General features: G+C 41.9%; 1 protein-coding gene across 1 annotated transcript; it reads right to left on the bottom strand.

Moving 5' to 3' along the window:
* Positions 1–2530: 2530 nt before the first annotated feature.
* On the bottom strand, positions 2531–23432 carry adipor2 (adiponectin receptor 2). The gene is made up of 8 exons (XM_079183938.1): positions 23322–23432; positions 13957–14262; positions 7892–8065; positions 6550–6721; positions 5822–6008; positions 5516–5703; positions 4933–5126; positions 2531–4689 (listed from the first exon to the last, which is right to left on the bottom strand). The coding sequence occupies exons 2-8, from the start codon at positions 14041–14043 to the stop codon at positions 4561–4563; spliced, it is 1131 nt and encodes a 376-aa protein (XP_079040064.1). The 5' UTR covers positions 14044–14262; positions 23322–23432; the 3' UTR covers positions 2531–4560.
* Between the last annotated feature and the right edge of the window lie 1997 nt (positions 23433–25429).

A 25429-nucleotide genomic window follows, 5' to 3' on the forward strand; every position in this document is an offset into this window, starting at 1 on the left:
TTTTTGACATGCTATACTATGACTGTTTTTGACTTTTTTCGACATGCTATACTATGACGGTTTTTAACATTTTTCGACATGCTATACTATGACTGTTTTTGACATGCTATACTATGACTGTTTTTAACATTTTTCGACATGCTATACTATGACGGTTTTTAACATTTTTCGACATGCTATACTATGACTGTTTTTGACATGCTATACTATGACTGTTTTTAACATTTTTCGACATGCTACACTATGAGTGTTTTTGACTTTTTTCGACATGCTATACTATGACTGTTTTTGACATGCTATACTATGACTGTTTTTCGACATGCTATACTATGCCGTTTATAACGCTGCAGCAACTCCCTTCATCAACACCACGACCAGTGGCTGTACTCCAGCAGGATAATGCCTCATTGACGTCAGCATCACAAGTCCTCGATTGCCTTCCTTCAGGATGGAGTCCAATCGCTAAAGACATTGCTCTATTCATATTTGTACAATGTGCAATAAATTGTTATGAAATTCTAATGAAGTCTCTCCTGATTGAATGACTGTTTTTGACTGTTTTTGACATGCTATTCTATGACTGTTTTTGACATGCTATACTATGAGTGTTTTTGACATGCTATACTATGACTGTTTTTGACTTTTTTCGACATGCTGTACTATGACGGTTTTTAACATTTTTCGACATGCTATACTATGACTTTTTTTGACATGCTATACTATGACTGTTTTTAACATTTTTCGACATGCTATACTATGAGTGTTTTTGACATGCTATACTATGACTGTTTTTGACTTTTTTCGACATGCTATACTATGATTGTTTTTGACTTTTTTCGACATGCTATACTATGAGTGTTTTTGACATGCTATACTATGACTGTTTTTAACTTTTTTCGACATGCTATACTATGACTGTTAACATTTTTCGACATGCTATACTATGACTGTTTTTGACATGCTATACTATGACTGTTTTTGACTTTTTTCGACATGCTATACTATGACTGTTTTTGACTTTTTTCGACATGCTATACTATGACTTTTTTTGACATGCTATACTATGACTTTTTTCGACATGCTATACTATGACTGTTTTTGACTTTTTTCGACATGCTATACTATGACTGTTAACATTTTTCGACATGCTATACTATGACTGTTTTTGACATGCTATACTATGACTGTTTTTGACTTTTTTCGACATGCTATACTATGACTGTTTTTGACTTTTTTCGACATGCTATACTATGACTTTTTTCGACATGCTATACTATGACTGTTTTTGACTTTTTTCGACATGCTATACTATCACGGTTTTTAACATTTTTCGACATGCTATACTATGACTGTTTTTGACATGCTATACTATGACTGTTTTTAACATTTTTCGACATGCTATACTATGAGTGTTTTTGACATGCTACACTATGACTGTTTTTGACTTTTTTCGACATGCTATACTATGACTGTTTTTGACTTTTTTCGACATGCTATACTATGTGTGTTTTGACATGCTATACTATGACTGTTTTCAACATTTGTCGACATGCTATACTATGACTGTTTTTGACATGCTATACTATGACTTTTTTCGACATGCTATACTATGACTGTTTTTGACTTTTTTCGACATGCTATACTATGTGTGTTTTGACATGCTATACTATGACTGTTTTCAACATTTGTCGACATGCTATACTATGACTGTTTTTGACATGCTATACTATGACTTTTTTCAACATGCTATACTATGACTGTTTTTGACATGCTATACTATGACTGTTTTTGACTTTTTTCGACATGCTATACTATGTGTGTTTTGACATGCTATACTATGACTGTTTTCAACATTTGTCGACATGCTATACTATGACTGTTTTTGACATGCTATACTATGACTTTTTTCAACATGCTATACTATGACTGTTTTTGACATGCTATACTATGACTGTTTTTAACATTTTTCGACATGCTATACTGACTGTTTTTTACTTTTACTGGAGCAGTAAAAAAAAAGGTAAACAAAGAGGATGGCTCACTTGGGTTCAGTCTGTCATTTTAAATGTACTTCGAACATGAAGGGTTAAAAATGGAACAAAAAATAAACTTGAAATCAAGTGCTATACTATGACTAAGACTTTTCTCTACATGCTATTCTATGGCTTTTTACTTTTGTCGACATGCTTTACTGAGTTTGTTTACTTTTTTTCGACATGCTTTACTGACTTCGACACGCTATGACACGTTAAATTAAGTATCACATATTAAATCATGTACCTTTAAAATATGCATTTAATTGGCTAACTAAACCAAGTTATGTACTGTATATAAAATGGCAACCAAGATTCTGACGCCTGGTTATAAAAATGTAAGTAATGGAAAAGGAAATACTGCCCTTTAGTTGTTTTTTTTTGACACTAACTCATAATAGGGGGAATTATGTACAGGTGACAAGCTTATAATATCATGCACTTTCATGTCATGGTTAATCGTTGTGCACATTTCAACCACCAACAAGACAGAGATGACAGATTTAAAAAACCTTTTTATTAGAACAATACAGCAGATATAAAGGTCTATTGCAATCAAACACTCATCCCATCATAACGGAACATGTGCTTCTTCAACAGACAATTTGCGCTCACCAAGAGAAATAAATTAATGAACTGGATAAAACAAAAACAGAAAATGAAGAACAGAAAAGAAACACTCAGTAATTGTGTTCAAATTCCTGTTCAGAAAAAGCTGCCATCAAATAGAAACGTGCAAACCTCAATTTCAAACAATCATAGACATACAGTTTATGATAAGCTCAGAATTGTTGCGTTTTGTGTTTCCATTGTGCTGGAGCGAGATTTTGGTATTGCCAGAAAACACATTTTTAAACGGTTCCCCGTTTTAATCACCAAGTCTCCATATATGAGGCAGTTTATGTGCCCTTAAAGTAGTTAACGGTATCAGATCTTAAGAGGAGACTTGGTTTTTTTTGACATTTTTAGGGCAAGAGAGAGACTTGGTACTCAGAGCCTCTCTACGCTAACCTCACATGATCTCTGGCTAAATGCAAGAAATAAGTGATAAATAGTAGAAAAGAGAAAAGAAAGCTTGCAATAATAATACCAAAAACAGCAGTGAATGAATTGAAACGCAATCCAATCAAAAAGAGCGTATCCAAAGGACTACAATGAAAAAAAAAAAGAAATCATAAATATGACTCTGGGGCCTCGTTATAAAAAATATCTTTAAGTTATGCTTGACATGTTTTCACAAATCAGTTCAGGGCATGTAGTATAAAAGAGTCAACTTATGTTGATGACATGGAAATTAGTTTTATCTTTCTGACGATTTACAAGAAGAAGATAAACAAAAATGGCTACATATCAAGAGGACTCTTTTATACATCATAGTTTTGACTTTAGATTTGGTTTTAAGCACACATGTTCACATGGGAACGTTTTATTCATGAGGCCTGATTTGAGATCTGTTCTCCAGCTTTGTGACGCTTGACAAACACAAGGGTGCCGGTTAAACACAAAAGTGGAAAATACTGAGTAGAGGACAGTCGCTGAGCTGTCTCCTCGTTTATATTTAGAGTTTTTTAGGCCAGAAAAGTGACTACAAGTTGTCAATATCAGCGACTTTTGAAGTTGCCGTTTGTTAAATAAGATTCTGATGTTGTGCTGTATATTTCCTCCTTGCCTCCACTAGTCGTCCTTGCATATACAGACTACATGAAGTTTACATGAAGCGCTTCCCAGCAACCGCAGTTATATTGTATTATTCTCACCATTGCACCTCAGTAAGTGTAGATATAACACCTCCATCATTTTTTTTTCATATATATTTCATACAAATCTATAACCCAAAATTTAGAAATCTTATTTACATGGAAAACTTTTTTTTTTTTTTTTTTTACTTTTAAAAGTGACTATTAACCCCAGTTCCCAACATCTCACCCTGCAACCTTCACAATCATGGCAGAAATCCACTCAATTATTTTAATTTTTTATCATATTCTAATGCTCTTAAGAGTGATTTAGAAAACAGCATCAGCAAAAACACCTCAAAATGTATTTTTTTAAAGCCACAAGTATGCTTTCCTTTTCAAATCAAACCATTAAACTCTTAAATGTCTGAACTCAACACAGAACACAATGTAGCATCACTGAAGGGAGGCTTTGAATTCTTTGCCTCCCTCACAAACAAACAAACAGAGATATTTTCTTGAGAAAGCAGAATCTCAAAAACTGGTTTATAAAACACACCATCTTGGAGAGGTTTTATAGAAGCAACAAAGCCAGAAGAGGTGGAGATCGACAGAAAGATAGACAGAGGGGACAGAAAGAGAACAAAAACCCTCGTCAGTCAGTTTTAATCCTGTGTATTACGCACACAGACACCAGACAAGCCACGTCGGTCTTCAGTTTAGGGGGAGAGTGTGTGTAAGTATCGTAGGTTATGTGTGTGTGTGTATATGTGTAGTTTTGTGCATATCATATCATATCATGCCTCCCTATAAAATGTGTGTAAGAGAATGACTGAGTCAGTTTGTGTGCGTTAGAGAGTGCCGTCCTCGGTGCAGCCCCCTCCTGCCTTGTGGCGAAACTCCTGCAGGTTAGAGACGCCGTGGAAATGAACAAAAGCTCCTGCAACCACCAAGATGTGAAACAGCTGGTGGGAGTGGAACTAGGAAAGAGAGAGAAAGAGAGAAAGAGAGAGAGAGAGAGAGAGAGAGATAGATATTGGTTTTGCTTTAACTTTTACTACAAGGAACTTTCATTTTGTGTCGATTTTTGTGGACAAAAGTTGTAGTGTAAATCCCCTTTAGAACGCCTCTCATTTTACTGCAGCGGAAAGTGGCTTCAACTTTGAGAATGCAACCCTAATATTTTGTTGCCCCGTGTGTGTGTGTGTTTGTTAGTCACTTACCCAGATGTCACACTTGCCAGGGAAGAACCTCTCTGGGATGCGAGCGGCGTACAGACAGGCTCCAGTGATGTAGAGCGTCGCCATAAGCAGCAGCCAGCCCAGCTGACCCATGGTGGTCGCTTTGATCAGACCCTCACTGATGACAAAGTGCAGGGAGGGAACCACGCCACTCAGACCCAGACCCACAAACACTCCTAAAACACAGACAGGGAAAGAGAGAGAGGCAGATTGTGTGAATACTTACACCGGCGTTAAAAGATCTGTTTTTTGGCCACTCGAGGGCAATCACAGAAAGATGTTAACACAACACCCACTTAGTATACTCACATCAGAAAAATGTTACAGCAAACATGTTAGCTTTAGACTGTCTGAATCGATTGAGTTGAACTGATTGTCTGCTGATGACAGCGGTGAGAGTAAAGTTGCGAGCTAAAAAACAACAACGAAACATTCGACCCCGTTCACGTTACACACGGTCATTTGATCCATTGCTGATATGAAACACTGCTGACATTTAAAACTGTGATTAGAGCAGCTTTAATGTACAAAATAAAGTTTGTATCATGTCACTATCTCACTCTACCTGCTCTGACTCCTCTGTACTGCGGCGTGGCAAAGAAGTCACACTGGGAGACGGTGATGGCGGCCAACCCCAGTATGCACACCACTATCAGGTAGATGAAGCAGGGCTGAGGGGAGCAGTAGAAGGAGTAATACAACCAGGGGACGAACGAGCCCATGATCAGGAAGGCGATCCCACTGTAGTCCAACCTAGACACGGGGGAACACAGAGTGGACGATTACAGACACTGTAGATGTCCACGGGCTTAACTGTTTTAGGGTTAAGGACATTTTACTGTAGAATGAGTTTACAGGATGTGCATCTTACTTGGAGAAGACTCGGGAGACGCCCTCAGAGTGGCAGTAAACTGTGTGGAAGAGCCAGGAGAAGGAGAGGCAGAGGATGGCTCCTAGGAAAAACACCCCGATCACCACCTTCTCCTGGACCGGAGCCACAAAAGACATGTTGGGCCTGAACATGTACATCAGACCCAGACAGAGGAAAAACAAACAGCCTGCAGAGAAAGCAAATTAAAAGGAGACACAAGAAGTGAGAATTCAGTATTCATCAGAATGTACTAATTTATGTCAATGTTAAATGCAGGAGGTACATACGTATCACTTGTTTATTCAAACCAAAACACACCAAAACAGGAAGAATAGCATCAATAGTATTCACTATTTACTGCAGTCTCACTCAAACCACAAAGGCGTGTAGGTGCAGTATCTCTGTTTAACCACTAGGTGGCAGCAGGAACTCACACAGTTGTTTCAAAGTCAGACACTTAACTGGCTCAAAAGTTAGAAACAACAAGCAGCTTTAAACCAACGTTGGCAGTACAAGAATCCAACTCATTCTAATGGCACTCAGTCAAAATAGGGATTTGATGAAGGACTTTGTTTTCTTACACAAACTGGCAGCTTAGCTTTTGACATTGCAGTGCTTCTAAAAGCTAATAAGCCTGGTTTTGCTGCGTGTTGTGTGAAATTGTACACGCGTTTGGTTCAAAGAGGATTATCTAAAAAGTTTAGAAATTAAAACGCATTCGTGAATACCTAGCAGATGTGTCCAGATGTTCCCCGTCTCTGTGTGGATTCTGAAGATGCTCTTGAAGCAGGCGCGGAACGAAGGCATGGGCGGCCTGTGGCCGTGAAGCAGATAGTCGTTGTCCTTCAGCCAGTCGGGGAGCACGTCGTGAGGCATGACGCGCCACCGGCCCTCCCACACCTGATTGGTTAATAAAGGACACAGATAGTAAGATTATACTGAGGGTTTATAAATAAGCCTAAAGGCTGGTGTGAAAGGTAAAAGTTAATTAAAAAGTAACTCCTGATCAAATTGCCTTTCATGAGAAGCAGCTGGTTGTTTACCGAATGTCCTTGAAATAGGATGTGTGTGTGTGTGTGTGTGTGTGTGTGTGTGTGTGTGTGTGTGTGTGTGTGTGTGTGTGTGTGGAGGGGAGTACAGTATGTGATCACGAGTGTGTGTAGTATATAGGGTCAGGGTCATGTGATGTAAATAAATAAATAAACTGTAGTCCACCACTCCAAACACCCTTAATGAAGAGAACAGAGAGAGAGGCTCCATTGACAGTTTCTCTCCAGTGATTAATTTCCCTAATTTACAACCTGCTGTTTGCAATTTCAGCAGAGTCAGTGTGCGCGTGTGTGTGTGTGGGCGTGCGTGTGTGTGTGAATATTAGCTCGAGCTGCTGTATTAAGTCAACATTCCAGCAGTATCATCTTACAATCAGACACTCTAACGCTTAACGTCTGCCTTTTAGTTCATTTTCATTTCAAAATAATGACCCATAGTTGATAAAGAAAACGCCTACAAGACATTTGTGGAATCCATCAAACCATAATGATGTTCTGGCAAAGTAAACGCGAGAAGAGCAAACCAATAATGTGCTGTTTTTTTAGTAACTCTGCCCTCTCAAATGACTGTAAAACTGTTGTGACTAGTAATCAGTTTTTTGCAAGTGACTGCCGTGTATTTTGGACATTTTCCAGTTTGGCTCGTACCCAGACTCACTAAACATGTTGTGTATAAGAGATAAAGCAGAGCATAAAAAAAGAAGAAATGCAAAACCCCCAGCATATGCAGTCTGTCCGGGACACAAACTCTGTTTTCGTTGTGTTTTTTATGGTTTTATTGGTTTATTGGTTTATTTTACCATGTGGTTTATTGAGTGTTTGTATAAAACCACATTGGTAAAACAAACATCTCTCTCGGGACGATAATCACATTTAGTGGGCGGTGGATTTAAAGGTGTGGAACGTCTGTAAAGATAAGTTAAGGATATTTCTTTCTATCATTGTAACATGACTTAATATGCATGCACCTGTGTGTGTGTGTGTGAGTGTGTGTGTGTGTGTGTGTGTGTGTGTTCGTTACCTTGTGTACAAACTCCTCCATCCTCTCCATGGCATGGTGAGCCTGCAGCAGCGGAGTCATTCCCATGAATCCTTCATCACTGTTCCTCGCCTCCTCTTCCTCCTTCTCCTCTCCTTCGCTTCCTCTGTCGTCCTCCTCATTTTTTCTTCTTCTCTCCTCGTCCTCCGGGACCCTCTGACAGGAAGAGAAACGGACACATCGTTAGGACGGAGTGATTTTAGAGGACTGGTCATTTTCTCTCGTCTTTTAATTATTGCAGCTTTAAACACTCAGTCGTTCATCGTAACCGACAGACAAACAGTCGCACGCACTGATCCACTAACAACGGTGATGTCGTGTTTGAAATCATTAAATGATAATGTGCTGGCACACAAAAAGGAGGCAACACCAACAAACACACACAATCTTCACCACACACAGACACACACACACACAATCACACACACAATCTTCACCACACACAGACACACACACAATCTTCACCACACACACACACTCTTCACCACACACACACACACAGCTGAAAGGAAGTGGTTAGAAAAAGATGGGCTTTTATACTCAAACAACAAAAGAAAAACACACAGACAAGAGTGAGAAAATTAGATAAAAGCAGTGAGACAGAGAAAGATAATAGAACAAGAGCAGAACGAGAGAGGAGTCCTGTTGTATATATCATGCATGACTAACCCATTTTAAAAAGACCCACCAGCAAACTCAGACTGCATGGACTGTGATGACATTTACTATGTCTCACATATTCAAAGTCTGCAGACGGGACGACACTTTCAGGTTCCTAAAGTCAGACTTTGTTCGTCTGACATCTGCCTGTGTGCGAGTGTATATAGTCTGTGCTTAATCGTGCGTGAGGATGAATCTCAGTCTGCAGCTGTGTATATATAGTAAGAAAGGGACACTTGCATACACACACAAACAAACAGCTGAAAAACACACCTGGAGGCGAGCGACTGCAAAACCACGGCCTCTGAGATAGAGGTGAAACCGGCCATTGATTCCCGCGTGTGTGTGCGTGCGTGTGTGTGTGTGTGTGTGAGCGTCAGTGATGGAGTATACTATGTGAGTCTGTGTGTCTGTGTGACTGCCAAGTAGTCACGTGTGCTCTGCAGTCTTTGTGTGTGTATCAGTAATAATAGCCTCTCGTGTGTGCCCATGCATGGATGCAAAAAAATCCAGATGCTGCCAGTCTCGCTGTGGGTTGTGAGGTTATTGTTGAAGGGTGTGAATACCAGTGTGTGTGTGTGTGTGTGTGTGTGTGTGTGTGTGTGTGTGTGTGTGTGTGTGTGTGTGTGTGTGTGTGTGTGTGTGTGTGTGTGTGTGTGTGATTTTGTTGGGGGACGTTAGGGTGTCCTCTAGGACACGGGATGCTACCACTACATCATATACACATCATGTTCCCACAATACCTACAGGGACATAGGATGACAGCTACTGCCCTGTAACAGTAAATGCTCTCGGATTGGAATAGAGGACAGTGTGTCACACACACACTCACATAGATAGAGAGAGAGAGAGGGGGGGAGAGAGAGAGAGAGAGGTTGAGATGGATAGAAAGCATTTAGCCTACAAACCTGCACTGTTAAGTGATTTACGATCAGCCACCTTCTCAATGAAAACAAGCCTTAATGCTGAACCACTATAGAGTCACGCTCGGTTTTGTTTTTGTTACGTGAGGTTTGTGAGAAATAGAAAGACAAAATGTGCGCTTGCTGAAAATGAGTCACATCACTCTCAATCTCTGAACCCCGTCGGCTATCGGTCTGACGCCTAGAAGCCTCAGGGGAGGACCACATGAGACACGCAGGGTTTTAGCTGGAAAGAGGAAGACGTGGTTGTTTGCGGATATTCTGAGAACGACTATACTGAGAAATATTCAGCCGTCAGCTTGAAAAAGGAAGAAAAAACTGATTTTCTCCCGCAAAACGTCTGTTCGGGCCGCACCAGACTTAATCCAGTACGTGGAAGCCGCGGAGTTGACGTTCAGCAGCAGGTGACGCAGGGAGTCTGGCCGTCAACTGCTCTGCTGAATTTGCTGTACTCGGATCTAATAACCACTCAAGAGTGAAGATGCACAGAGGACCGTAGGAGTGAAGCGGGGCTACGGTTCTTGGAAGTGCGGCTATCCCTAACACATTTAGACGCACGTCATTCAACCCCTGCTGCCCGGCCTTCAACGAGTTATTACGGCCGAGGTTTGGGAGTCAAATTCCTCTCTGTGTGAAAGCGTGCCATGTGGTCAAGGATATGATCCGCGTCCCTCATGGGAAGTTTCCATTCTCAGCACTGAGAGATCACTATGTACAGTAACAGCTCATCGTGTAACAGCTCGTCTGACACAAAGCCACAGTCACGAGCGTCGAGTGATCAGGATCTCAGTTGTTGTCGTACTTCGGTGGAGCAGCAGTTTTCTAGGCAGACATTTTTTTTCTGGGAAAAGCCTGAAGGGACATTTATATAACATATTCAAACCTGTAAATTATTAAAGTAAACATTTGGCTGTAAGTGGAGGTCGGAGGAATCTGAATAAGTATGATTGGAAGTTAATAACACCGACCTTAAGATATACAATCTCAGAGGAGAACAAAGTCAAGACCTCCAACACTTCTCACATGAGCACGAGCTAAGCAGCGAGTCGTGACGCGGGAACAAGAGCGGACCGAGGAAACCCCCGGAGACGCTCGGTCTGCTTAAGATTAAATGAGGCAATTTTTCTTAAAAGCCACTAAAGACCAATCTCTCCCTCTGTCCAACACACATACATCCAGCTCCCCTCAGACTCATTTACCATTCTGTATGTAGACCTGGCTAATGACTTCCGCCTGACTAATGACTCTTCACATGCACACACACCTGATCTACTCTGTGTGTGTGTGTGTGTGTGTGTGTTGTGAGCTCTACAGTCTGTGCAGTGGAGGATAAGTTTAAGGAAACAAGGAAGGGGAAGACATTCGAGGAAAAATCTCCAATCTTCCAACGAAACATGGAACTTTAGACTCGACGTAGACAAAGTCGCGTGCTGGCAGTTTGGTGGAGGGAGGTTATCCAGGAAACAGCTGCCGGCCAACCAGAATACAGCTGAAACCCTGTGGACCAATGACGGCACAATCTGAACTAATAACGGACCAAAGAGCTCACCCTTGTACACAAAAACCCCTGCACAGCACGGACGGAGAGATTCCACATGTGAGTCATGCACGACGCTCTCTTGGGATTGTACGAATTTGGAAAAAAAGACGCCACCGCCCTAAAAAACAGACAGTATGTTCCAAAACACGCACACAGAGCGCTCGGGCTGCCACAAGACAAACTGCTCTCTCTGTTCTCGCCCGTGACCATGAGGAGGGCATGAAGAATCGGCATTAGCAGGGTAATGAAACAGATTTTTAACTGTTCACAGTTTGGAGGGTTTGAAATCAAGGATATTCGGTTTTTTTAAAGCCGCTTCAAAAAGGTGCTGGTTTGTTTTTCTTGCGTCACTGGATAAGACGAGGGAAGTAAAACTGGGCCAAGGTATCAACCTGCAGTGATTTTAAAGGTGTGATCTCAGTTGTTACTTCAAACGACTTATCAAAAACTATCAGCTGTCCCTTTCTGAATTCCTGTATTTATACAAACAACAAAGGCGGAGATACGTTGAAAACATAAACCTTTAAGATATTTTACTCAATAAATCAACATTTTGGGAAACGTACTTCAGTTCATTCCTCAAAAACAATGGCAATAATTGATTTCCTTTTTGTTATTGGAAATATAATGAACGTACACGTTCCTCTTTGCTCTGTAGCAGCACGTCAGCGTTAGAAGATGTTTTCGCCCGACACTGTCCGAGGGTTTAATGCATTTTGACCACACGAAAGCTAGGAAGCTAGGAGCTTAAGGAACCGAGGAGGAAGTTAAACAAGACGTCTGATCCACCGGAGGCTGGGCTTTATGCACGAAAGCAATAAAAGACAAACCTTCGGCAAGAGAGGATGTTGAGAGGACTCAAAGGTCCAAAATCTCAAGCATTGTTTGCTGGTATTTGTTCACCGTTTATTGGTATTTCCCTTGTTTTGTTGTGTGTGTCGTAGAGTTCCACGTGATTTTACACTGTGTGTGTGTGTGTGTTGAGCTTGTTTCACTGTCTGTGGTGCATGTTCACAGAGGAGCATCTGTTGTCTCTGTAACACAGTAGTCTCCCCTCTAGAAAGGACAGGGTTACATCATCTGACTTCATTTAGTTCTTTGACTATCTTTAGAACTCCGCAGGAGCTTTTCTCCACACTCCCGAAAATCTAATTTGCATTAGTTGTACGAGCACAAACTTTGCACTGAAGCCGACTCACCTAAAGCTCTCGCCATCAACAATTCTTCCAAGTCTTAATAACCTAAATTGAATTAAACAATCCGTAAAAGACAGTCGATTGAACTTTAATGACACTGAACGTTTGGCACTTTTGGATCCCCACTGAAGATATAAACTGAAAACTCGTGTTTTAGAGTGTTACTTTTAGAGGCATCATTATGATACGCTTCAAGTGTAACGGCCTGTTTGAAACGCGTCTGATAACCAAGTTCCCATATTAGACATTTCTTACGGATAGGCTGAGATTATTGGCAGGTAAACCGCTATTGTTTGGAAATTCCTTTCTGCAACTGTAGGGTGTGATCAGGAAGACACGCAAACGGCACAATCCTACAGGGAGAAGTTCAGAAAGGTCTGCAAAACAGGAAACTTACTTTAACTTGCTACAAATACGTGTTTGTTTTGAAAAAAAAAACATCGTCCCTGTAGCTTTTTACAGCCTCGCTGTAAGTGTGATACCAACCCCGAAGCTGTACCGCACGCTCACAGACACATTTCGAGACGCAACACTAGCACCTACCCCAAAAATACCGAAAGATTCACAGAGCAGCCTGCGGGGTGTAAAGACAGCCTGCCCTCGCTGATTAGGGCAAAGGGGCCCGAGCGTCCTCTCAGGTGTCAGAGTCGTGTTACAGCAGGTAAAAAAACAACAACAGCAGACACAATACACACACACACTATTATGTTTCAGCTCAACGGCTGTATGCTGATAGCTTTTCACACTGAACAACAGACTTTGCAGCTTTGTCTGCATGCACACACACACACACACACACACACAGTCTAAACGGGAACACAAGTGATGCCTCTGAGGGAGAGTGTCTGGCACATTTGTTTGATCGGAGCGATAGGTTGCCTTCTTGGGATGCTAATCACGCAGATATTTTGGTTTGTTTTGCTTCCAGGAAGACGTCGGTATGTAGATGCTTATTTTTAGTGGCAGTGAATCTTGGACACGTTCCGTCTCCACATCACTTTAGACTTCGAGCGGAACTAAAAACCAAACATCAGGCGAAGCTGAGCCAACCCGATCACGATTACACCGTTAATTACTATAGCACAGAATGACTCATCGCCAAGTTGGAAAAGCCTTGAAGGCGGCGAGAATGTTGCAGGTTGAAAAACCGATGACATATTCTCCTTCAGTAACTATTTCTGTCGTGCCCCTGAGCAAGGCGCTAAACACCCTACTGCGCTGGTCGCGGTGCATTTTAGGTTGTTTTGAACTTTTATCTGCACAAAGGTGCTCTTTTCACTGAGTGTACTTTCATTTAATCAAGATCGGTTTGCGTGCCTATTTTCAGTCTAATCACGAGTGTCTTATCTCTGACGATGTGTTACACAACTACCTGCACTGTTTCACAAACTTGTATGAATGTATTTCTCAATGATCTGATGATAATTCACCCACCAAAGTCTCGCATGTTGTCCAAAAAGATCCGTGAACTAACGTTAAATCCAAAATTTGTTTAAGTGACTCTTAACATGGGAAAGAATATAGTTTAAGTTTATGCTTCTGTTATTATAATGAAAGATTTCGCTGGTCAGCATCTGTCGTGAAACAATATACCTCCCAGCTAACAGCACCTACTTAATTAGTTATGCGAGGGTGTGTGTTTGTGACCAGCCGACCCATACAGCACCCGATGGCCCTGACCAACCAGATGACAGCGTGTGTGTGTGTGTGTGTGTGATGGATACTCACCCCATTGGGGGAGTTGCACTCTGCGGTGTTGAGGTGACTGGTTGGAGAACCTGAGGTGGCCGTGTCGGCTTTCTCCCGGGGGATCATGGGATCTGTAGGCGTGCTATCTGTCGTGCGTTCAACGAGGTTTGAAGTTCTGTGTCGCAGCACGAAGGCCGGGCCCTCGCCCGGGCCCTCGGCCCCACTCGTCTCTCCTCCGTCCAGCTTGGAACGCTGGACCGGCCTCCGCGGAGAGAAGACTCAGTGGACGATGACGATGACAAAATCCAGGTGAGACAAAACTTGAAGCCTTTGGATCTTTTTGGACTGTGTGGCAGAAAAGAGAAGGAAGAGAAAAAGAAAAAGAAGTTAATCTCCATGATTTTGTTAATCCTCAAATTTGAAATAACAATGTGGAGCAGTTTCCCAAACAATGAAAAAAACAAGCCCATAATATAACCAATGAATGTCAAACACCGCTTTAAACCTGCTTATCGTATCATTAGGTCGTCTTTTATTTGGGCCTGAATGCCCGGCCATAAAACATGATGGTGGAGGCATAAACTAGAAGGTCACAAGTTCGTCTGCGTCAGAGATAAAGACGACGTTGGTTTATTTATGTTGATTCTAAAAGTTACCCGTGGCATCAAGGACTTAAAATACTGGAGCGACTAACACCAATTGGGTGCCGCTGCCAACTTGCTGTCATGGCGAGTTGCTCAGCGACGAGAGGTGTCAAGGACGGGAACAAGAGATGCACACGCAGGAAGTAGACGTGTTGAGAAGTTAAGATCCCTCTTTACTTCATCGCTCTCTAAACATTCACAGTTTGTCTGCTACGAAGCTACTCTAACATGAATCCTTTCTAAATCTAGCCTTCTAAAAAGTCCTTGTTTTTTAAGGTTTATTTTTTCATTCCTTTTGAAGACATTTGGCCTTCATACGGATAAATAGGCTCATGGTCACCTGACCTAGAGCCATTCACATCTGCATGTTAGTGCTGCAGCTTGTTTCCAAACACTCACTCAGTAGCACGGCCGAAGCTTCAATGTACCGTAAATGATGAAAACTGCAGCTGCACATTTATGTCAGCATGTCTTAACTCTGCTGAGATCTGTTTTTCTCTGTCACACACACACACACACACACACACACACACACACACACACACACACACACACACACACACACACACACACACACACACACACACACACACACACACACACACACACACACACACACACACACACACACACACACACACACACACACACACACACACACACACACACACACAGCTCTCCAGAGGAGCCAAGTCAATGTGAACAAGCCCCCGAGCACCAGACCACTTCATTTAAACCATCCCAGTGCTGCTACAAACATACATTAGGGGATTATACTCACACTCAAGGGGCGGGCGGGGGGGGGGGGGGGGGGGACAACAACACCACAAAAGACATGTACATACACACCTGTGCATGTACTTGTAAACATACACAGACGGACCGTTAAAAACATAATTTGTGAAAAGGCCTACAAAGCATGTAGGGAACACAAGAGCTGCAGCGGCGCTTCAGCTCAAGAACGAGGTAACAAGCTCACACATGAGAGCGTTGAAGGCAACAGAAAGTTCTTCACACGCTACTCTGCACCTGACTATTTCTGAATATGCACAAAGCATCTTATTTTGTTCTTACATCCAGATAATAGCGTTGACACCATTTCTGGATGTGCAAAATGATTGGGAGTGTGAGGCCATAACAGAGTTATCATACGTTTTCATACCTAGTCATCTGAGTGTGGACAGAGCATTGACTTTGCGAGACAAAGTATATTAATAATATACCCACAAATATGGTACGAGGACATCGTGTAAGAGTCACACCAATATAATCCTTACAACTAGTCATTTAAACAGCCTACAACACTAAGCAATCCTAAAAGTAGAATGAGCTACATATCATTAGGAAACAGACATTATTCTGACATTGAGGACAGTGGTAATGTATTCGCTTTAGACTTATTATCCTATGAGGTACAATAGTTTACATATTAGTGAACTTATCACTTTATCTATTAGGAGGTAGAATTAGTAAAAAAACACAAATCTCTGTTTGATTCTAACACTTACTTACTACAACAATGTGTTTTTTACATAGAACAGGTGTGTGTGATGACTATTCCAGAGAAGAAACCACAAACCACAGCTCGGTGGTTGTGAAAGAACATTGTCACGCAAAAAAAAAAAGAAAAAGGAGAAGAGTGAAAGAGACAACAGCACAAAACGGAAAATGACAAAAATCATTAATAGAGCCACAGGAAAAATACAGAAAGTTTCATAATGCCATCGACCAACAGATATGATGAACTATTGTGAATAAGAAGACGGCTGGCCTGTGGGCGAGCTCCCTAATAATCAAAATCAAACACTTCTACGCTCAGAGACTGTCCAATCAATCACTTCACTTTTCCTCCTTCCTCTTTGTCCCCAATCGACTATTTCGGAAAATTACATCGACACACTTTTTGAGTAACTGCACCGTGATTTTCTGTCACGATGAGAAGTGAGATTTCACGCTGGCTCCCTGTTATAAGAGGAATAAAGTACTTTTGATGATGTTTTTTCTTTTTTTTTTTTGCAGCTGTAGTCGATTCTCACGAGAACAGTCTCGTGGTCTGATTGCCACACAAGAACAAACAGCTCTCCCGACAATTGAACTCGCTGAGAAGTTTTGTTCTGTGCGGGTCTGATAAGAGGCTGGAAGCAGTGGAAGAAGAAGAAAAAAACATTAAAGAGACTTGAGTAGACGACCACACTCTGCATCCACACACACACACACACACACACACACACACACACACACACACACACACACACACACACACACACACACACACACACACACACACACACACACACACACACACACACACACACACACACACACACACACACACACACACACACACACACACACACGGAAGCCAGAAACAAACTCAAGACACCACCCTGATGGAGTCCGGATAGACAAACACATGTGGTGATGTAATTATAACAAAGTTCACTGGTGTCCTTCCAACAATAGCTGCTTGATTGTCAGTACTCTTCTGCAGTCCGGGGTAAAAAAGAATAAAACACACACACTCGTTGGCACTGCCTTTAAAAACAAACCCCGCAGTAGCAGGACGGACGGAGCGGAGCAGACTGACCCCATATTGAGAGACAAAGGACTCAACACGATGGAACATAAGATACCAAACAACAGATTCACATCTCACACACCAAACTGGGCTTCCCAGGGTCTGAGCCAACCCCAAATGTAGAATGTTCTGTTCTGAGCCGAAACACTGAATGTCTGTTGACGACAGGATGCTAAATGACTGATCAAGATGTTGCGTGCGGTGCAGCTCCCTGATCTCAATTTTCTTGGCTCATAAAAGCCCCGTGGATGTCGTATGTACGCCCTTGGTTTTTTTCCCCCCCTATTAAAGTCGCCGTATGAGGTTCAGTTATTTTTTTCACACTCAACCTCCGTTAAGCAAACCAATCACGCAGACAGGTTTAGCGTCTGTCCCACGGTGACACTTTAACCCCGGGACATGAGGCGACTGAGGGGGGATCAGGCTCGTGACCTGCTGGGTCAAGAAAGGGATCCGCCAAAAACTCAACATCTCTACTGATGTGCAATCGAGCAACACTTCCCTTTCTTGGCTAATGAAACTGCCCCATAGACATTGTTTCTCAACCTTTCCCCAGATAAATAACAAAAGACCAGGCAATCAAGGCAGTCTGCTGTCAGCGGTATATTCCTCTTTTTAATTTTCAATATTTTATTCTCTGGACATCATGAAGCAGCTCCGAGATGATTGCCCTTTAATAGCTTTCCTTTAAAGCTATTGAGCTTTTAATATTGATGCTATTGATCTGACCCACAGGTCAATACCAGCAATACTGTCTGTGTGTGTGTGTGGGCATGTCTTGTGTGATTGCATATTGTGTGAATTGTCAATTTTTTTAAAACCCATTATGTGTGTCATGCACTGAAATGAAAAGACTCCTTGGGGACAAATACATTCTCTTGTACTTCTTATTAAAATAAATATATATAAATCATAAGTACGCTTCGCTTTCTTGCCAAACGTTGGATGAGAGGATTCCACCTATACGCCATCTTTACATTGTACAAACCAGTCAACAATGTCAAATCTGAGCTGGCATAAACGGCAAAAATGCATATTTACACGGACCGTCGTTAATTATCTGTCAATCATCTTGTGACCTTTTAATTGTACACTCCGCCACATAACAGGAGACATCTTCCACTAATGATCAAATGCATTTTAACTTCCTTTTTAAACCTGCACTTTGAGATGAATAGTAACTACACAAACGCAGCACGCTAAGATAAGCATGCTAACAGTTTACACACACAAGGTCATTTATTCACATGCATCATGCCACACAGACATGAGCAATGTGCTGCAGCATTTCTTCAGGCTCAATGTCATCATCATCATCATCATCATCTCTCTCTCTCGCCCTCCCCCTCTCTCTCCCTCTCTCTCTCAAACACACAAACGCAGAAGACAGCTGACTTCACTCCAAAGCAGTGTGGAGTCAGTCATTGTCATTGTCGAGTCGTGAATCGGTGGCTACAAAAAATCAATCCTGGCAACCGACAGACAAACACAACAGGAACTCGGATGAAAAGGGAAAGAGAGACCGAAGGAGAGAAAGAAATTAAGAAACGTCAATGAGACTTGATTTGTTCTTCTGTTAGAAGCGGTGAAAACAAAGAAGGACCCGTTTTCTGGTTCTCATACTGCGGACTGGGGGCCCATCTGTCACGCCCGTGAACGTTTGCACTGTACTAAACGTGTGAATGGCTGTCGAGCGACATGCCTCGCCTCACTCCCTGAGTCACTCCGTCAGATATGGTCTGTGGCCTGTTCACCTGCTGTGATCACCATTTTTCTGACACACACACACACACACACATACGGTTACATTTTCAGATTGTACCCTACGTACTTTTCCATGACATCCCACCTGGTTTTTCAGGTTCGACAGAGTCAACAGGAGCATGTTAAAACAGGATACAAAGGCCTATCTGTTTAAAATCAGTCCAAACAGGTTTACACTGATCCGTCTTTTCTTTACCCATCACACTTGCAAGAGTTTCACAACCTCACAGTCGGCATCTGGACTTACGCTGGCATCCAACATATTTACTTAAATTTCACTGTGAAATCAGCTGTGCAGACGCTTCGAGCTTAGACAGGGAGCAGTATCGGGTTTTTTTATTGTTAACGTCGGTCCAAAAGCCACAAAGATATAACAAACACTGTGAGGTTGGACATGGCCGTCATGTCCGTCTCCGTTTTCACGATCTTGCTTACTACGGTAGGAAGAAAAAGGCATCTATCTATTGGCTATTTTACAGGGTTGGCAATCCCATTTTATTTCCCCAAAACGGTATGAGTCACTCTAGAGTCGAGCTCAAATCATTTGGTGGCGCAGTCGACTTATGGTGCTTTGTGCTGCGTGTGTTCCTATGGTGGGGAATAGGCCTCCCTTTGTATTTGGGGCAGCTTTACAATGATTTAAACCTGCTGTTAGAGACCATGTGACTGCTGTTACTGTTCACTATAGAACAATCTAATCACACTGAGACCTGCACTTTAACACACACACACACACACACACACACACACACCCCACCATGGTGCTACTGAAAACACACCTGCAATAAGAAAATGAAGAATGACGGAGACGTCAGACGTCAGGCCAGTTTAGCATGTTTTTTAAACAAAAATGATCCTAGTTGCCTTTTTAAACCACATTAACCAAATGACAGTATTAAAATAAAATACTGATATCAATAAACTAATCTTACTGCATCTATAATTTATGACAATAACAACTCATATCTGGGTGTTTAAGTGTGTGTGTCCCGGTTACTTCTCAGTCCTGGTACAACAGTGAGTGAGTTACTGATGCCAGCGTGTCTTATGATGGAGAGATAAACAAAGAGAACCAGTGTGAAGTGAACCGCGCTCATTCTACATTGTTCTCTCATTCACGGTTCTCTCATTCACGGTGTACACAACATCCAGCCACATAGCAAAGATACTACCGCGTAGTACTACCGAGTACCTGCTCAACAGATATGGTGGCAGGTGGGAATTATTTGACCATAGAAATGCCTATTCCATTAATGTTCTGTAAGTATGGTATTTAAAAACTAAAACTACATGTACCCACAACAAGATGTTCCACGAGACATTCCTAATTTCATCAGAAGACGAGAAAACCATTACAGATTACACACACACACACACACACACATATATAGGTGACATTCAGGTGTCCTTCGCCCAGGGGGATGGGACAATTCTAGTTAATGGTTTGATGTGTAACAAACTCATGCAAACACACAACCTGTGTAACACTATGTCACACACACGCACGTAAATAGCGCTCTGTTACACATTCTCCCAAACTCTAAACAAACAGTTTAACAGCACATCTATACCTCAAAACCCATTTAACACCTTTTTGTAAGCGGTGGCTCACTCAAAATAGCGAATATTACTTTAAAAAAAATATCCTTAAAAAGGCAAAACATGTCAAAAAATGACCCGATGTGCCTCCAGTAGAGAGTGGTGCTCTCATAATCACAGCTTTATTTCCACACACACACACGATGCTATAGATCCATAGGCAAAGGATCCATATCAAACATCCATGTTACAGGCTGGCATCCATGTAACATCCATGCCTGTTAGTTTTACCAAGTTATCAACTGCAGTTTGGGCTGAAAGCGTAATATCTGAGATATACAGCAGAGTGTTTTAATGTCTTTCTGAGCTAATCCCACATAACTAAAGCAGTGAATCTCTGAACATGTGTAACAACGCTGAGGCTCACCCAAAAGCTGGTTCCGTCCTGGCCGAGTTACGACTAAAACAACATGCAAAGACACTGCTCTTTGTCTCGAAACGGTACTGAACCACCAACCATCTGAACACAGACCACAACAAGGTCAGCGCGCTGTTGGCTCCGCTGCTGAACGCTGTGCAATCAAATGCAGTGGTTTTCAAGCCCTGGGTGGTAATCCAGAGGTGCGTCACATAAATATAAAAATAGGTCCCCTAAAATGATCAGATGAAAGGGGAACTTTAAGCCACTGACTATACTTAGATACCAATGCCTTCTGTCTAAATGAAGGAAAACAGAGAGGGGGCAAAGTCACAGAACATTTTGTTCACTAACAAATATTCAGCTTCAGGTCGAGGTCACCCAACTCATTTTAATCAGACAACTGTGATGTTTACAAAGAAATATTTACAAACCGACGTGAATACACAGAAGCTGTTGAAGCTAGTGCACACAGAAGCATCTATCTGTTAATGCTCGGAAGTGTTTAGGGCATAAGATGTTTACTGTCCATATGGACGCAGTAATTAACCAGTGACAGGCTTATTTGCCTGCGTGTGTAATCGTGTGTGTACATTTTTACTTAGGCAACAACATAACAACAAACCGCAAGAGAAAAGCGCATTTTTTTTTGTTTCTGTGCACCACACACAGCCCTGTTTTTGAGTCGAGAGGGAAACAAAGAAAGCTCCGGCCGAGACAAGAGGAGCAATATAAAAGAAAGAGAGAGAGAGAGAGAGGCAGCAACTCTGTCTTATGATCAATCAAGTTTGCTCTGACAGCTCTCTACTATTCTTAGACCCTAAGTTTAGCTGCTCTTCTGCTTGGCACACTGTCAAAGACTGACTTCATTATACGTTAAATTCTCTGGAGAGTTGTACTTCCAGTAAAAAAAAAAAAAAAACATGACGTATTTCTTGATAGCCATGTCTAGCGGGGTGAGAGTCGGTGCACACATCAGCTCGAGCGGGTATTAATATCTTCCAACAGGAAATTTCCTGATGAATGTGAAGGGAGTGAGAACACAGTTGCTTTACATGAAAATGATGCAGCGTGGATCTGCTTTGCATCCCTGTGTGGGTTCTTTCAATGTACACGGAACTACATTGACACGCACAAAGTGCAAATTGAGTATAACAGCAGGGTTTGGGTGGTATTATAAGTGTCCAGTGCTGTTGGGTAGGTTGCAGAGGAGCAAACGCCCCGGGACATAATGACAATGTGAAACCCCAACGGGTCAAACTGCACAAGAAGCCACTGATTAAAAATGCATTGGGGGGGGGGGGGGGGGGGGGGGGGGGGGGGGTGGGGGGTGGCTGGGAGTGTTTTTTTGTACATGTAAAAAGTTTGGGTTCAAGACAAATAGGCTATCAGCTACCCAGCCCGTGAAATATGTATGAGATGACCTCATGCTTTGAGGCAGAGGAACACTGAAATAGGATGGGCACACATGCAATATACTGCATGTGCAGTCAGTACACAATTACACATAAATGTTAAGACGCTAAGACTTGACTTGTTCTGCAATATTAAAGAAAGCATCATAATTATAGGATGAAATAGTGAATACTGGCTGGTTATTAAGGAAAATGTTATAGCTTCTGCTCGGAGCAACAAGACAACAATAAAACCACTGCAGTTTACTGTGTGACGTATGTCTTAAAACCATTCTCAGCTCCGACTTGCAGCATGTTGTTCATCAAATAATACATTCTCTCTCTCAACCACTGACATTTAAAAACAAATACGTTTAATAAAACAGCAGCAACTTGAGACATACCAACCAATGCTCTTTGTGTGTGTGTCACACAAAGTGACACTACGGAGTCAAACCAGTGGCGAGCGAGCAAGACAAAGAAACCCCCAAAAACTCCAGTCAGACCACCTCCTTGTCGACATTTCTCACTTTCAACATGCATACACAAGAAGCGGGTTTACACGTTCGGCCTGAAACATTTCACCTTACACGTCACCCAATCTGTGTCGTCAGTGGTAAAGTACGACACGGACCGCAGCCCATCGACAGGCTGCGATGATGGTTTGTTTACACCGAGCTAGCGCGCTGGCTAGTCCGCTAACAAAAGCTGCCACATCCCAAAAGAAGCCACGCAACTATTTAACGGAGCGCGTGTGCATTTTGACAGCTCGCCACATCGACCTATCCGCCTTTAAATGCGCCAGAACACTGCCTCCGCGTGAGTGATAACGCCTCGTACAGACGGAGAGCAAAGCAGTCTGTTCTCGCTGGCTAGCAGATTATGCCTCTCTGTGTTGTTTTGACAGCCAGAATTAGCTGGATAGCAAAGCTGCTAGCTGGCAGGTTGCACATCCAGAGAGGCGCAGACGCTACGCAGGGAAAGTACAGGGCGAACTCAACAGTCTGAAACAAAATACGAAACATTAACAACAACCAGTAGCGGACAATGTCGGCTGTGATATTCACCTGGTGCTGGTGTGTGGAGATGAACGCGTCCTCTGCGTAATGTCACGCAGTTAGAAGAGTTGTAGTCGCGGCTCTGCTCTTGTGTACTCTGAACGCTTTCTGACTGCCGCTAGACCAAACTGGACTCAGCGACGTCGGAGGGAGGCAATCACCGCGTGATGCTGCTCGCATGAGGGACAGTCATCCAATCAGATCACTCGACGATAACCAACGACCAATCACTAACGAGCAGGAACAGGAAGAGACGTCCCAGAAATTGAGCAACGTTGTTTGTAGTTTCTAAGAGGTGTGAAATAACATGATAGATAAGTGTGTTAAACGAGTGGATATAGGAACATTTCTAAGATTAAACAAATATATGAGAGAGGTTATGAAATATGATGTGTGCAGTGCCACTCTGAATATTATATCAATGGTGTTTTAGTTGCGTGGCCAAAGGTCTTTCTGTAAGAAACTTTTTGCAAATGCCATGTGGAAACTTTCAATAATGTTGGGTCAGCCAACGAATGCCTAGAGTATCTAATATGATTAAGAATTGTAGGTGAAATATGTGTATACAGCACTGTATAGCCTATGTGATGATTAAGATTTAGTCTTAAAAATGTAAGGGGTAAACAAATGTAAAATTACCGCCCCAAACCCTAAAATTGTATGTCTTGAAATTGCTTGTTTCATCTGATAGTCCAAAACAAAAAACAAAGAAAAACAGCAACTCCTGACATTTAAGAAGCTGAAATGAGCAAATACTCGTTTTTTTATTTGCTTAATACACAACTTAAACGATGAATTAATAAACACAATAGTTGATGATTGTCATAATAATCATTTTTAGTAACGTTCATTAGTTATTCTTGCAGACAGGTCATTGATCCTCACCACATGAGCAGCTATACAAATAAAACACGTGTATGTGGTGTGACAGTTCAACTCTACCATATCTGTGATGGGAGTTTGCACTGTGATATAAATGACACCACCATTGGAGCAGCTGCTCTATGCCCTCTCTGCTCCCCAGGCCTGGGGTTTCCAAGGGTGTACTCTACCTAAACACAAACGCACACACACACACACACACACACACACACCAACACCCTGCTGCGTTGCTATAATAGTTAATTCTGATGGCATGATTGTGCAAATGGATTTATTGTGATGCAAAGCTCTGGCAGGGTGTGTTGCTACACTCCCTGTCTCCTTTCAGTTGAGTAAAGTATCATCGGTCTGGTTCATCAGGTTGGCAATCTTACCACTAAAACAAGTTCAACACGTTTTTCAGTGGAGAGGCCTCAGAAATATCATTTGGAAGAGGTGACTGAAAATCTTGAAAATCTTGCTGCCATTGCTGTGCCGATGCAGGTAGTTGTATATATCTCTGGTAAGATAGTGTGTGACGTAATGTCAGTACTTTGACCGGATTATTGTTGAGTTCTGCTGGGGCATGGAGTTTATCGTATCAGCATATCTGATCGATAAGAATCGTTTATGATGAGAGTAAAGATTTCTTTCCTTTGAACTAAAAAGTTAATGTGTTTGTTTGACTGTACTCTATCTAATTTATGGAGAGAACTCTGAAAACAAAACATAGTTATATAAATCTGATTAGATAAAGCAGATAAAGACGGAAACCTGCCCTACTCAGCCCACACATTTACAAAAGATTCACAGTATTTTTTTTCTATTCCTGACAGCATCTCACACAACTTACAAATATTTGAAAATGATTTCATCATATCTCCCTCTTCACCCAACACACGGTTTTATTGGCTAAGCCAACGCTTTTTTTCAGCTAATCGGTTGAACTGGCTGGCGTGGAGTTTGTCCACCCTCAAGGTTCAAATCATTGATTTTTTTTCTACAACATATCTGATGTGCTTTTACAGTAATGTGCTAAAGCGTAGAATCTGATGTGATTGTAACCTGGCCTAGTCCTGATGGCGTTGTTCAACAGTTGTTTCTCTGAAGTCACAGGATAAGATGCTTGTGAATAATGGATGACGTTGCGTACTGTCTGTTCTAGGAATTTGTCTCAGTTATCCTTCTTTCTTCTGGGAACAATAGATAATAGAACAGCAGACTGACTGGTTGGCCAGATATCAGAGAAGGAAAAT

This window comes from Pholis gunnellus (assembly GCF_910591455.1).
Source record: "Pholis gunnellus genome assembly, chromosome: 22".
Classification (NCBI taxonomy): domain Eukaryota; kingdom Metazoa; phylum Chordata; class Actinopteri; order Perciformes; family Pholidae; genus Pholis; species Pholis gunnellus.